This window comes from Myxocyprinus asiaticus, chromosome 32, assembly GCF_019703515.2.
Source record: "Myxocyprinus asiaticus isolate MX2 ecotype Aquarium Trade chromosome 32, UBuf_Myxa_2, whole genome shotgun sequence".
Taxonomy (NCBI): domain Eukaryota; kingdom Metazoa; phylum Chordata; class Actinopteri; order Cypriniformes; family Catostomidae; genus Myxocyprinus; species Myxocyprinus asiaticus.
The window spans coordinates 34,560,428-34,576,020 of NC_059375.1; the positions used below are offsets into that span (position 1 = coordinate 34,560,428).

General features: G+C 37.5%; 1 protein-coding gene across 2 annotated transcripts in view; it reads right to left on the reverse strand.

The window, feature by feature from the left end:
* LOC127423573 (E3 ubiquitin-protein ligase rnf213-beta-like) overlaps window positions 1–15,593 on the reverse strand; it is a 54,722-nt gene that overhangs the window by 8,323 nt on the left and 30,806 nt on the right. For both annotated transcript variants that reach the window (XM_051667997.1, XM_051667995.1), the window contains 22 exons: window positions 15,384–15,572; window positions 14,993–15,126; window positions 13,470–13,645; window positions 13,176–13,379; window positions 12,679–12,866; window positions 12,419–12,539; window positions 11,794–11,894; window positions 11,017–11,199; window positions 10,716–10,861; window positions 7,637–7,736; window positions 7,308–7,419; window positions 6,916–7,132; window positions 5,327–5,517; window positions 5,044–5,166; window positions 4,648–4,758; window positions 4,150–4,392; window positions 3,567–3,648; window positions 3,432–3,466; window positions 3,078–3,326; window positions 2,803–2,968; window positions 2,381–2,466; window positions 584–820 (listed from right to left, as the gene is read on the reverse strand). In XM_051667997.1, coding sequence (XP_051523957.1) covers window positions 584–820; window positions 2,381–2,466; window positions 2,803–2,968; window positions 3,078–3,326; window positions 3,432–3,466; window positions 3,567–3,648; window positions 4,150–4,392; window positions 4,648–4,758; window positions 5,044–5,166; window positions 5,327–5,517; window positions 6,916–7,132; window positions 7,308–7,419; window positions 7,637–7,736; window positions 10,716–10,861; window positions 11,017–11,199; window positions 11,794–11,894; window positions 12,419–12,539; window positions 12,679–12,866; window positions 13,176–13,379; window positions 13,470–13,645; window positions 14,993–15,126; window positions 15,384–15,572 — 3,394 coding nt within the window. The remainder of the gene's footprint in view (window positions 1–583; window positions 821–2,380; window positions 2,467–2,802; window positions 2,969–3,077; window positions 3,327–3,431; window positions 3,467–3,566; window positions 3,649–4,149; window positions 4,393–4,647; window positions 4,759–5,043; window positions 5,167–5,326; window positions 5,518–6,915; window positions 7,133–7,307; window positions 7,420–7,636; window positions 7,737–10,715; window positions 10,862–11,016; window positions 11,200–11,793; window positions 11,895–12,418; window positions 12,540–12,678; window positions 12,867–13,175; window positions 13,380–13,469; window positions 13,646–14,992; window positions 15,127–15,383; window positions 15,573–15,593) is intronic.

Here is a 15,593-nt window from a genome sequence, read left to right on the forward strand (position 1 = left end):
CTGTATTTCTCCCACACCTGGCTCACCACTTGCGGCTGAAGTGTCCATTTTCCATACAGTAAATACGCACCTGTATTTATTATGCCCGAGACATAAGTAGCACGTAATGAATAAGCATGTACTGCTCCACACAATCAGATTCTCTGCTAGGATATGCAGTCGAGTCGAGCGTGTTCCCTCATGGAAATTGGGGAAAAACATTAATAAAGCTTCAGGAAATAAAAAAAAGAATACTTTATTAATTGCGTAATTTTTTTTTTTTTTTTTAACGCATTAATTTATGTAATTAATAGTTAACAGTTTAACAAATGAAAAACAATTAAAGCAATTAATGCAGTATCCATTTTTTTCAACTTCCTGAAACTTTGCTAATGTTACATTTCCCAGCCTATTCAATACATTACTCAATGTTGTGAGTTTTGGGGTGAGACTAGCTGTTTGTCCGAATAATCTTGGGGAATATTTAAATTCCATAGAAATTACACACTTCAGCTTTAAGAGAATGGTCAATATAGCAGTTCAAAATAATGCTACATCTGCTAATAATAAATAATATACCAGTGAAAGCCCTCTGTAAACTTACCTTACTGAGAAAAAGGCTAAGCAGGGGTGTTTGACTGTGATCTATTTGCTGGGAGAAACTTTCCACCGTTAGCACAGGTGAAGGGCTCCAGAAGGCAGAGTGCTGGGTGGGGCAGTTTGTGGGGAGATGAAGGAATGTTTTAGGGTCTCCCCTGAGCACCTTCATCAAGGGGCTGTCAGAGAGTCTGTTATCAGCTGCAATCAGATCCTGTGCACTACCTAAATTCTTGTTCAAATCCTGAAAACAGGCAAAGGCTCAGTTTGACCCAAGCAAAGTACATGCATTCACAGTTATGTTCTGTAATTGAATTGTCAAACTGAAAAAAGAAGTTAAACACTTAAAAATGTAGTAATGTCATTGCCTTGATCACACAATATCCTACCGAGAAACATTCATCTTTAAGAAAGATAGCACAATTGGGGGGCCTGGGTAGCTCAGCGAGTAAAGACGCTGACTACCACTCCTGGAGTCGCGAGTTCGAATCTAGGATGTGCTGAGTGACTCCAGCCAGGTCTCCTAAGCTACCAAATTGGCCCGGTTGCTAGGGAGGGTAGAGTCACATGGAGTAACCTACTTGTGGTCACTATAATGTGGTTCTCGCTCTCGGTGTGGCGCGTGGTGAGTTGAGCGTGGATACTGCGGAGAATAGCGTGAAGCCTCCACACGCGCTATGTCTCCGCGGTAACGCGCTCAACAACCCACGGGATAAGATGCGCGGATTGATGGTCTCGGATGCGGAGGCAACTGAGATTCGTCCTCCGACACCCAGATTGAGGCGAGTCACTACGCCACCACGAGGACTTTAGCGCATTGGGAATTGGGCATTCCAAAGTGGGGAGAAAAAGGGAGAAAAAAAGAATGATAGCACAAGCAAATTTTTATGCAAAAAAACAAAAACAAAAAAAAGTATAAAATATATAAGTATATATACTTTTTAAAGTATATATATAAGAATATGGGTCTATACTGAAATGACCAAACTATGGACACCTGTGTGATCATACATCCACTAAAAATGACCTTGGGGCCAGCTGGTTAAAAGTAACTGCAAAAAAGTTAGTTCTGAGAAAAGGTCTAGTGTCATTTGAATACAAATGTAACTTGGTTTGATATTTTGTTATTTAAGAAAAATCTCGCACACAATGTCCATAGAAACAATCTTCCAGGATATTTATTAAGAGGCCAAAAAAGTGCAAAAGAACGTGCAAGAACAAAACGTATATTTATTTACTTTTAAACCTAACTGTGGTATTGATATCTTCTTCTGGAGATATTGGTGGAAATTTTTGAATTAGTTTAGCATCTTTTGACCTGACAGCTCCTGCTTTAGTTCTTCCTAATGTGCGTTCTTCTACATGCTGGTTTAGAAAACAGGTTTTTATAAAAATAAGGGAAAAAAAGCAAATTCAGATTATTTTATTGGTGAGATTTCCCACATTATTATCCTGCCCGACTGAACGCTTCTGAGCCCAAGTGGTCTTGACAAGCTTTCATTGTTTTGTTTTTTTTTGCCAAATATTCACTGTCATTAATTTTATATTTTGCACGTACAAAACGTTTTCGGTGACCAAGTAAAAACTATTTATTTAATGCAAAGACATTCATAAATTTTTAAGCGTTTTTTGTGGGCCACTTTATATTCACTAGAGGTGTAACAACCAATACAATCTATATTTATACATTTGCCTCCTCCACTTTTTAGAAGAGAATCAGTCCTTTTCAAAGACTCATGAGTGAATATATCCCCCCTATTTTTCAAATGGTTCACTGCATGCGTTATGCAGTATCAAGTCTGACCTGTAAAACAGGACTGATGACTGAATTACAGACTGTACTCTCCCACTGCTCTCTGGACCTGCGTGATGACAGATCCTGGACACCACCTGGCACAGAGAAAAAGGTGTCAGTGTTTTTATATTGTATAGAAACCCACCATAGAAATCATTATAGGGGAAGTATTTTTTTGTGGTTATTCTTCAGTTGCAGTAATTTATGACTACACATTTGGCTTGCCTTTTAAAGGCTGCAACTTTTAACTGGCTTTAGTATCTTAAAAAAACAAAACAACATTTTTAACATCAACTTAGGTTTTCTGTTAAGATAATTTGTTTACACTTGTGGACAACTACTTCCATCCATATTATTTTAATGCTATAACTGAAATGTATGTGACATAGGAGAATGTTTAACATTAGTCAAATATTAATCAATATTCAGACCTGTTGTTGTTTGTAAAACCCAGTTGAGGATCAGATGCACTATGATGGCAGTGTCATCCATATTAAGATTTAAAGTCTTCCCAAGAACCTTCATGTCCTTTTCAAGATGTTGCCAGAGGAACTCATAGACATCCTTAACAGTTGGGTGGATCATAGATCTGATGCCCTGAGAAGAGTCAAGACCTTAGTTAGTAATACTTAGGTATGAATAATGCACAAATTGCATGAGTAAGAAGTTAACTTTCAGCAGAGATGGCTCCTTCAAACCATTTTACCTGCTGGTGGTGAATGGCCCCTTGCAACATGGCCAGGTGAAGACATAGGCGGAGGACACAAGATTGTGCAAGAGACAGGTTCCTGTGTGGGGCTTCAGACCGGTTTTCAGCTTCCCCCAATATATGTCCTGGTTGTGTCTGGTCTGTGATTTCATGGGCTTCAGTAAAACCTGCCACTGGGTTATAATTGTGGCCTCCTATACGCACTCCACATGTGGCACAATTTGACAAAGTCACTGGTTTACCACACTAAATAAATGGATATAAATACAAGATCACACTCAATTATTCCTTGAACATTGTATAATTTTTTATATATATAAAAATGACAGAAAAAATAAATAAATTTCTCACCTCTCCCACAAAGCATGCATGACCATTAGCACAATCTATAAGGCAGCAAAGAAAAATTATTGTGGTCAATAGTTAGAAAAAAAAAAAAGAAGAGTATTGAAGCTATTCAATCTCGCCATGGAAAGTCCCACTCACAATACATCTTTAGTTTTTTCTCTTTGAGCCACTTCTGGACCTCACTGGTGTGGTCGTCCGGCATAGTGGGTAAAAAGGCTCCCTGAGCAAATGTGGAAAAATTCATGATTATTAGTGGTGGACCACATAGGTGTTTTAATGGCAGATGCCGATACCAAAAAATATAGAGTGCAGGATGGCTGATGGCTCATGTTTTACATTTACACTTAAGACGCTTTTTTCCCAAAGTGACTTCTAATGCATTCAAGGTTTACATTTTATCAGCTTGTATGTTACCTGGGAATCAGACCCATGACTTTGGTATTGCTAGTAGCATGCTCTACCAGTTAAGCTAAAGAAACCCAGATATAATTACAAAATGATGATATGTGATATACGATTTCACATCATCAAATGAGATGTAAAACACTTATTAAACTTCATATAGTGTAGCTGCGTGTCATTAGTAGTAAACTGCAACAGCCATTTATATTTGGAATTACTTAAAGGTGAAAATAAAATTGGCAGATCGCCAATCAAATGCAAATCACTTGAATTATACCTCCTAAATGTGGCTTATTCATTACTGTAACTGAGTCCTTACTGTCATGTTCTGAGGTTGAGAGGAAATCAAGTGGAGTGGACTGAGCAGTCTGTTGCCACTGTGAAACACTACACTGGCATGCAACAGGAGCTCCAGCAGAGGGCGACGTTGAGAAGGTACACCTGCGTTGAGACTCAGGTGAGATCCTGGTCCTCCAATCTGATTGGCTAAGAGGGCAGTGCAGAGGTCTCTGACATGTCCTGATACGTTCTCTCTAATAAAGTCCTTCAAGAAGTTTATCTCCTGTTGAGATAGGAAATTAATACATGAATTAATTGCATTGGCTCACAGAAATTTAAAAACACAAAGTCTTGGTCTGCCAGTGCAGAGTGTTTTGCATGCTGTCCCCTAAAAGTTACAGTGAGCCTCTTGTGGCACCAAATGGAATTGCAAAAATAATAATCGTTTTCAAACATTTCTCCCAAACACTCCTCCTGCCCCTTTTGAAAAAATGACACACTTCACTTTTAATTCTCTCTTTGTCTAACCCACTTTTACCTGTGCTTGAGGATAGATTTCTCTTTCAGATGACATGAGACGACAGGTGACCTGTCTGAACACAGCTAGAGTCAGCAAGGCGCTTTTCAAAGAGCCTGAACTGCCCATTGCCTGAAATAAATACTTGTACTCAATTTCCAAGGAAAATATAACATCATATCATCACATGTCAAAACACATGCCATTGTCAAACATGTTCTTAATCAGACCTCTGCTATGAAGCTCTCTTATCATTAGCTGCTACCTATAATTAACCATTAGCTTTAAGACTTGTACAGTATCATATGCTTTACATTTCAAATGTTAGTCTTAAGTCTTAACCCTAAGAAGGCTTTTTTGATCACACAATATGTTTTTTGTATGTGTTGTATGTTTATTATAGCAGGAGACTCTGACCTGTAGGGCATCTTTCAGCCCATCAGTCCTGCCTTCCTGCAGTGCTTGTCCGACTCCATCTCTAAGAATCCGGTATGACTGACCACAACACAAAAACCGATCCACCTCTGCAGGAATCAACCTCTGTAGAAAGGACAAAACCACAGTGATAACTGAGCTGTCTTAACAAAAAAAAAGCCCTAAATCTTTACAAAATAAAACTTTTACAAACAAACATTACTGTATTTCTTCAGAATACTAGAACCAATGAGAACTTGTCAAAGATCATTTGTATTGGTCGTACATGAAGGCGTAGTATCTCAGCAGGGAAGATCCATTCATAATCAGCGCTGCTGATCAGCACTTGTAGACAGTCCATGCCAGCATGCCTGTTGAGCGCTCGGAGCAGATAAACTCTGTACCAGTCATGGTCACAGTACTCACACACAGCTTTTACCTGCTCCAAAAGCTTTAGCTCCACAATATCACAATTACCTGAAAGTTACCAAACATACAGAAGGTCAAAACAATTGTACAATATTTGTATAAACATAAAAAGACAATTTGCAATCTCTTCTTATCAATGGCGGTTCTAAGGGGGAGGGGGGGCTGTGCCCATGTGTCAATAAGCCTGGTCCTCCCAGTGACCCCTGTAAATTTTGGAGTGGAGAGAAGGGGATGAAGTTAGTTTTAAGTTTGTTCATTTGCTGAATATTCTCCTACTGTGCAAAATGGACTTTTTATGTATAACTTACATGTCAATTGAATGAATGCTTGGACACCGTCGATGTTTTAGTGCAGTGTGGAGAATTTTCAGATGGTCCCTTATTTACGCTAGGCAATGAAAGTGCATTACAGCATTTTCAGGCATAATTCTAAAGCTACAAGTGTTGACTGCTTCGAACACAATGTTTTATGGCTGTATAGTATATTTATTTACTTTTAAACCTAACTGTGGTATTGATATCTTCTTCTGGAGATATTGGTGGAAATTTTAGAATTAGTTTAGCATCTTTTGACCTGACAGCTCCTGCTCTTCCTAATGTGCGTTCTTCTACATGCTGGTTTAGGAAACAGGTTTTTATAAAAATAAGGGAAAAAAAGCAAATTCAGATTATTTTATTGGTGAGATTTCCCACATTATTATCCTGCCCGACTGAACGCTTCTGAGCCCAAGTGGTCTTGACAAGCTTTCATTGTTTTTTTTTTTTTTTTTGCCAAACATTCACTGTCATTAATTTTATATTTTGCACGTACAATGTTTTGGGAAGTTGGCATGTCCTGTGGTGTGAAAATGCTTTAAACAACATTTTCAAATTTTTGTATAATTATTATGCATACAGCTTTTATTAACTCTTTTATGAATACAAATTGAGATTTTACATGGAATACCATTTTACAGCAACATGGCAAAATGCCATAGAGTTTGTGGGCAAAACCAGAATGCTATGGTGTATTGACTCAAACATTTGTCATGAGCCTTTTTATTCATCATTTATACAAAATTTTGGTTGTTAAATCTTGGTTGTCATCAAAAAACTGTATTACGTTAGCAAATATAAAATAGCAAATTTTGTTACTTGTACAGAGGACATTTAAGGTATAATGCAGTTGTCCCCCTACAAAAACACCTGGCCCCAGCCTGGCCCCCCCAGTTAAAATGGTCTAGAACTGGCACTGCTTCTTTCTGTGTTCAGTTTGCTTATGCATTTGAAGAAAATTGTAATAGGGTGTCCCTTAAACTAAGTAATCATGCAGTTTGATGTGTTAGTTGTCTTTATTCTTGTGATGTTTTTGCCTTTAATCTCCCTTGAAGGTGAAGGTGTCATTTCTTTATGTTAAAATACTTCTAATATCCAAGCATAATTGCAGATGGAACTGAGGCCCCCTCACCATTTTTTTGGTCAACAGCTTTGGGCAGGATATGGGCAGCTGAGTCCAGACACATTCTGAGATGAGCCATAGACAGCAGAAACTCAGCTGGGTCATGCTGTCTGGAAGTCGTCTGTTTACGAGCCAATCGGCTGAGGAAGTTCACATTCTCCTGCAGACATCTATGATTCTCTTCCACATCAACAGCTCCATTTAATCCAGAACAGAGCAAGGAATCCTGAATAAACACACATCTGCTTTTAGACACAAATATGCAGAGCTTTAACAATAATTAAACTGGCTGCAACTGTAAATGGAAGCAATAGTGATGATTGCCTTCAATAATGAGTGAATAAGTCTTGCAAATACACCTGGGACAGGTAGAATTACAAAAGGGTGGGATTATCACACACCTGGAAACAGTTGACAAAGAGCCGATAGAGTTCAGTTCTGTCCTCCTGGTCCAGAAGCTTGCTCTCCAAGTTTTCTAAGTAGCTTTGAATATGCTTCTTCACCTGTTTGAAGCTGGAGAGATCACCTTATATCAAACTGTATCAAATCTTGATGAGAAACTTTTGAGTGTTAAGCAAAACTCTCAAAACAACTGTGAAGTCGAAAGTTCAGTACACAAAGGCAATACTGCAACTTTAAAGTTAAATACAGCATGTGAAGACACATATGAATGAATGTGTATGTACAGTACATGTATTTGTGATTGTTATTGCAGTATAACAGTAGGTACCTATATTGCAGAAGGAGTTTAGGCAGCACAGAGCGCACTACAGGGCTTTGGTCAACACACTCCAGGAAAGGTGTGAGATCTCTGGTCTTATAAACATCTCCTGTAACATATGCACATACAGAGAGTACATCATTCGTTTGTGTCCGATCTTTTCAATGAATTAGTTAATCTAGTTTACAACACCGGTGTGAATGATTTGTTCATGAATTGGGTTGATCCAGTTCTCAAGTGAAATACATAAAAGACTCAATGATCCAGTCGCAATGGTTAAACTACTCACTAGAGGGGAGGATTATCAGTGAATAATGATTACATTTCAGTCTGTGTCTTACCCAAAGCTATTCAGAAGACTTGGAATGCAGCCAGAAGCTGTTTGGACCACTTTATTATACTCATATGGTCCAATGAAAATGACCGGCCCACTTAGATTGTTTATGAATCTCTCATATTGCATATATTATCACAAGATATTGTATTAGATCTTTTTATCAACCTTTTTTTTTTTGTATTTATGATAGGTATTGTACTCCTTTTTTGAACATATTTTAAAATATATATATTTTTATTGATAGAAGGATTCATTGAACTGAGCTCATACCGGGCTAGTGGGTGCACTCTCTGCGGAAAACAAAAGATTATATAATAATTACATAATAAATTAATAACCAATTACTTGATCTGAACAAAATATCATCATTTGTCATTTTAAAGCTTAGAATCTGAATCTGGAATCCTACTAGACTTGCCACGACATCATAATTTTCACACCGATGCGGTGTTCACGTTCAAACCGACTAACACCTGTATTACCGCTGGTTGGACGCCAAGTGGCTATGGGGTAATTTTCGTTAAACAATAGCCTACACAATAACGCAAGGCAGCTTAATTTCAAACTTTGAACTTTATTTTATATTTATTTTAACAAAACATTCAAATGAAACTGAAAACAATGAAGCGCAATTAAAATGTGTGTTGTTCAACTTTTTGAAAGATCGCTTTTCAACAGCTGTGAAGGGCAACATCTCTTTGGCAATGAACCTACTTCATAGGTGCATTCTCTCCATCATGGGTTACCGGTCAGGTATTTCGTTGTCTTTTTGTGGGTTGTTGCGGGTTTAATGTTAGTGTTTTATTACCTTTCATCCCAGGACTCGGCTTCGGAAGGGTAATGACTTTGAATGTGTGTGAATAAATTTGTATTGTTCCCTCCTAGGGCTGGGCGATATGCAAGAAATATGTTCACAAAAAAAAAAAAAAAAATCACAATATCCAATTACATCACCAACCCACCGGCTGAGGGATCGGTGAATATTCTTGCTTTAGTGATTTTGCAATGAAAATTACATTATTTACTTATACTTATTTAAAAAACTAAAAACTTAAACCAAAGACATTTCTAAATTCAAATTGCACTTCAAATGAATGAAAAAGCAATTAAAATAAAGTGGTCAAAAAAATAAATAAATCATTTACCGTCATGCAAGTATCCGTCTATGACAACAGGTGGAAAATTACTAATACAAATTAAGATCTAAAAACAATTATAAATGTAAACATAATAATTATAATGATGATAATAATCACTGAAATATAAATCATGGTTCAAGGTGAACGTGTTTTTGTATTATTTTATGATTTAATCACAGATGTATAGGCTATATAAAAGTGACCCTGCAGAGTTGTTCACAACAAACTGCTCTGTGGAAATACAGCGAAATGAACTCAAAGCAACTCCCGAACTGAGATGGTCTGACATCATTTTTCCAAATTTCAGAAGACTGAAACTAAAAAAGAGTGAGAACCCTTTACATACGCGTGTTCCAAGAGACGGCACGCCTCTGAACAAACAGTGCATCAGACATGTGCATAAATGGCTTTTCTGTTATCTGTTCTTAAAAATATAATAAAGTGTGTTTCTTCAAGTAGGTGTCTGTGTGTCTAACAGCATTTCTTGTGTCATTCTGAATCCGAGACATCTTACATACTACCTTGCACATTATATTCGCAACCTGCAATTAAACATCTTCTGTCAGTGCGCATACTTTGCTGCCAGTAATTTGATATGTTGGTAAAGAACATCCGGCTTTCAATGCGTTATTTGATAATGAACCTTAATTTATCATGGGTCACAAATCTTCATTAGGCAACTATTCTTTATTTAAGGCTATTCTATTCGTTAGGCTATTGTATTGATATTGGAAGTTCCATTTATAATGTTTCCCCCTTTTACCCAGTATAAAATTTCACACCGGTGTTGTCCCTTGTACCGAGTAAAACCGGTAACACCGTACAACGTGACAACCCTAGATCCTACCAATTCTTAAAAACTGCTTTTTAATTTGCTGAAAAATAAGAACTGTTTTGTTCTCACCATTTGCAAATTTGTTTTCACAACAATTATATTCAGAGTTGGTAAAACCATAAAAAAGATGAGATAGCCATGTGTTATATATCGTTGGAAAGGTCTCAGTTCGTAGAATGCAATGAGCAAATTAGTTTCACTCAGAGGCCAAACTGCAGTGAGTTTTAGTGTATGAAATTCCCACAGACACACATAAATATAATAAACAGGAGTGTCTTTTTGTGATGTTTCTCCTTAATACTCCCTGAAACATACATATAACATAGACAATGACATAGCTTAACTTACAGCAGACTATCCCAATTCAAATGAGCCCAAACACAACATAATATGATAAGTAGATCTTTAACTATTCCTTAAAGCGTGTACATGGAAAGACAATGCATAAAAGGGCGCTCAACTCATATTATGTGTGTGTGTGCACATGTCTGAGGACTTTGTGTGTGCAAACACACATCCACATACGTGCTCATCTAAAGGATTTTATTTCTATTGGATTAAGTAAAAAAAAATTGTAAGAAAGAAAAAGTAATCCAGGTCAAAATGACCGGAACACAACATAAGGGTTAGAAGCTTGAAAACTGCAGTTCCCATTCATTGTAATTGCATGGAATAGAGTGACCAAATACACTCTTCAAAACATCCCCCTTTATGTTCTACTGACATTTCATTTGGGGTGAACTGTCCCTTTTATAAACCACACTGAAATCCCCCTACCTTGTGCTGAGATGAGGAGAGAGAAAAGCAGTTCAACCAGATCCTCTGGGGGGTCTTGTTTATCAGTCAGACAAAAGCGAGAGACCACCTCCAGGAAAAAGCTGTTACAACATTTCCTTATCTCTTTATGCTGTCTCAGGGCTAAACTGTAAAAGACACAGAATCAAACAAACATTCAACTTAAAAATGAACTACAGTAATGAAGTGAATTGTCCCTTTAATTTATGAAAATTATAAGGAACAATTTTCTTGTTTCATTCAGTGGGTATCAGAGATTACACAGAGCAGGAGTTAAACTCACTCTACATTTCTGGAGACAGTGGGCTGGTAGTTGTTGGGCAGAGATGCTCTGCACACGGGACAGTACTCAGATCCTTCTCTCTCTATGGATCTCTTCAGACAGGACAGACAGAACACATGATCACAGGGAAGAGCAGTGGGCTTTGACAGATCCGACAGGCACACTGAACACTTCACACCAAACCTGTGTAGAACGAGCACACAGAGTCAATAACCAAAGGAATTATTAGTGCTGAAAAGGAACGATATGTATGGCATCCATTAATGTACAGTCAGATGGACATTATTATGATCAACATTTGTTCTGAGCAATGTTTTCATTTTTTTCCTTAAACTGAGCCCTCCTGAACTTCTGTCCATCTATCAAAAGGGCTAAGCTCAACATAAAATTTATACTAAAGTCCTAAGAGGCTATTTTAGAACAGTTTGATTTGCAAAACCACGAAATGATGCGAAGAGAGCAAGATGTTGCTATGGACAATGGAGAAATATATAGTTTAGCGATCGTTATACAAAACTTTTTGACTGCTTAGTGTCACAACTGACCAATCAGAATCAAGTATCCCAGAAAGCTGTGTAAAAGAAATACGTTTACAGAAATACATGGTGTATTAAAAATAGTACAGACAAAAAGCAGTTTATAAAGTCATTAGTTGTATCTAGTCAAATATAATACAAATTCTAAAATAAAATAAGTAATTACAATAGCAATAGTTTTCAATAATATAAGCATACTACTATTATCAACAGTAGTACAGCTCAAGAAATTCAAGTGTACCTTAGTTCTCTGCTGATGGACTCATCGTGAAAACCATTGAGAATGCGGATGATTTGCTGAAGATTGCCTTTGCTTCTCAAATCAGGAGACTCTTCCATCAACTGTGAGAGAAGAAAAAGTATAAGCAAAGATTTTTAGGAGAATATTTCAGCTCTGTAGGTCCTATATCTTCAGAAGCGATACGACAGGTGTGGTTGAGAGATAGATTAATATTTAATTTAGTTTTACTATAAATTCTCCTCCCTGCCCAGTAGGTGGCGATATGCACGAAAAATGTGAATCGCCAAAAATAAAAGAAGAAGAATGTGAAAGTGAAAGTGGAGATTGATAGTAATAAAGGGCTTTCAACCACACCTATCATATCGCTTCTGAAGATATGGATTTAACCACTAGAGTTGTATGGATAACTTTTATGCTGCCTTTACTGTATGTCCTTTTTTAGCTTCAAAATGTTGGTCCCCATTCACTTGCATTGTGAGGACCTACAGAGCTGAAATATACTTCTAAAAATCTTTGTTTGTGTTCAGCAGAAAAAAGAAAGTCATACACATCTGGGATGGCATGTAAACATTGAATTCTCTGACAAAACCTAATAAACAGACAAGACAGGAAGTGTAAGACTCACCCCATGTAACTGGCTGCAGTGTTTCAGAGTCAGTGTTTCTATCCTCTCATCTCCTACTTTCATCTTAACTATCACCTGCTCAATGAAGGCAGCCACTAGCATCATCCCATGCCACACTGACCTAAGCGTGTAAAATAAAGTTTATCAAAATTTCTCATTACATATTAATGCACCATTATTTTACTGTGTATTTAGCATAGAATGTGTAATCATGACATCTTCTATTTTCTAATTTCTGCAACATAATCTTCATAACTCACTTTATAGTGTCCAGCTGGCTCAGACAACCAGGGCTGCAAAGGGCACAATAGCTTGGACTGAACACTCTCTCTAAACACGGCTGCAGCTGCTCAACACAATTCAAGAAGGTCTGGCACTCAGATTTTGATGTTAATGGTAGGAGCTTTGTTTCCTCAACACAGATACCAACAGCTAGAATGTCCTCACACTGTAATAAAACAACACAAAATAAAGCTCTCTTAATCCCGCAGAACATGATTTCATTTACAGTACATATAGTGGTTTGATTATACTCAGTTATATTTGGTCTGTTAGTAGTTATATTACAATATAGAAGCAGTTGAAATAGGCACTGGGATCTAAGTCACCATCGTATGTTGCATTTTGTATGCTGGTCCCCAGCATGGGATGCTGGCATCACACCACAAGGCTTCTTCGCAAGCTAACTTGGAAACTCATGCTGGTCTTATTTGGTCTTCTCAGCAAGGCTAATACACTACCATCTCCTAGTTCTCACCATATCAGGAGCTTCTTTCTTTAGTCTCGGCTGCTGGATGGTTTGTACCAGCTGGGGATTGAGCTGAAAGGCATGTGATAATGTGTCCAGGCGTGGTGCATAGATTTGGGCTGCTGCAAGGATCCATGATGGGGAAAGCTCAGGGGTTACTGACATATCTTTCTGCAGAGCATACACACAACCCCACACTGCAGTAGAGAAGACCTGTGAGCAAATGCACACACACCCACATTAGAAAATTAGAACAAATACTTTAAATTTGTGTAACAGATAAAACATTTGTGTGTATCTCACCCTTAGCTCTTCCTCAGACTGGATTTTGAATGACAGAAGTACATAGTCAGTCAGGTAGCGCTGACCCAACTCAAGTCTCTCTCCCTCTGAAAGTTTTTCGATATAGTTGCCAAGTCCACTGCTTGACACAGCACTAACAAACTGCTGAATCCTCACTTTGTTGCCTTGATCAGCGCCTGAGACAAAAAGGGACATTTCACCAAAAATGTACAATTCTATCATAAATTTCTCACCCTCTTATTGTTCCAATACTGTATTACTTTCTTCCATGGAACACAAAAGGAGATGTTCAATTTTTTGCTAAATTAATTGTTTGGTTAGAAGATGCAATGAAAGTGAATGGCACTGAGGCTGTCATTCCGCCTAACATTTTCTTCAACGGAAGAAAATAATTTGGGTTTGAAACAACATGAGTGTGAGAAAATGATGGCAACATTTTCATTTTTGGTGAACACTCTCTTTAAACATTTTAGACGCAGTTAAAAGGGAAAGCATGGAGAATACTGTTTTGCATGATTTTGCATCCTAAAGCTGCAGGGGCCGATTGCACCAGATGTGCGTAAGTTAAAACTTAGCCTAGTTGTGGCGTAAATGGGCACTAAGTCACAATTTACGCACTACTAAATATTTGAGCGTTGCACCATTAAACTTAGGTAGGACGTAACCCTACGTATAAACTAAATATTTACAGCAGACTCCGACCAGGAGTAATGGATGGAATGAAAAAGCAGACTCATTTAATGACATCAATGAGCTCATGTTTTGGTTGACAGGCATCAATCCCTTCGACATATATGATGATGTTGGCATTTACACTCGTTTACATTTACGAGAGAGATAAAAAAAAAAATTACTTTTAAACAGGTCTTCAGCATGAAACTGATCTAATGGTGCTGTTTTCAGGATTCATCGCCCGGTGTGAAGTTTCAACACATTCAAAATATATATATATATAGGATATTAAAATGAATAAATATCTATTTTTCCAGCCTGTTGTATTAGTATTTATTTATCACCCCTTATTTATTTTAGATACAGTTCCTTTATATTGTTATTTACACAGGGCAAATATGCTATTTATTAAATCTGCTTTTATTACGTATCCTATTTTAATGGGGATAAAATTTATTACAACTACGTGAACAAACAAGGTTTGAACATCAACCGTAACAAGATCAAATTGAAGCTGATGGCTTTTTAACGTGTTTGTGTACAAATTTGAAAGCTGCTTATTGGATAAATTCAGGTAAACATCATATTATGCAAATACGCATTACTTTAGAGTTAACTAGTTAAGTTAACTACTAGTTAAGTCTTGCCTTAAGAACAGGTGGTGCAACCAAATTAAGCACTGACTTAGTTACAAACTAACTAGTAGTTACTAAGCCCTTCGTGTGAACTTTACGTCCCAACTTACGTGAGAACTGCTGGTGCAACCCTACCCTGGTGTTTTACCCAAAATGTGTGTATGTGGTATCTGTTTAGCTAACTGGCCAATTGTAGCTAATCACATAAAAAATTACCTCGTATAAACTCTGATTCCTCCCACAAACTTTGGCAGATTTTTTTCATCAGCCAGCTAAAAGGAGCAGCACAAGGGTGTTCCTCTTCTCCAATAAACAGGTGACACTGCACGTTAATCTCCTGCTCTGGAGCACTAATGGTGAAAAAGCCTAATCAGTTGCAGTTAAGACATTTGAAAGCTTTTTACCTTTTATACCTTTCTGCCTCCAACAAAAATCAATGAACAGTGCAATAGAACTGTTTAAATGGCAGTTACAGCTATCACACAACAGTATTATCTTGAAGTGTCTCTATGTCAATAATGAGAGTGTTAGAACATGTTTCTCATTGGGCATTCAACACTAAACAATTGCACAGTGTTTACTAAGGTTGTAATACATTTAAAAATACCTTGCATTCTGTGAGAGTGTTAGGTCAAGGAGTTGTTGATCTTCAAAGATATCCAGCCAGAACTGGACCAGTCCCTCGCTGAGCCCTTCCCCATACAATAAATACAAATTACGGTCTCTGTCCAACACCTCTAACACTCGGGCTAGCACTGGGCTCAAAACACCTTGTAGACTACGCCACAAAGTGTGCCTAAAGACAAATACATAAAAA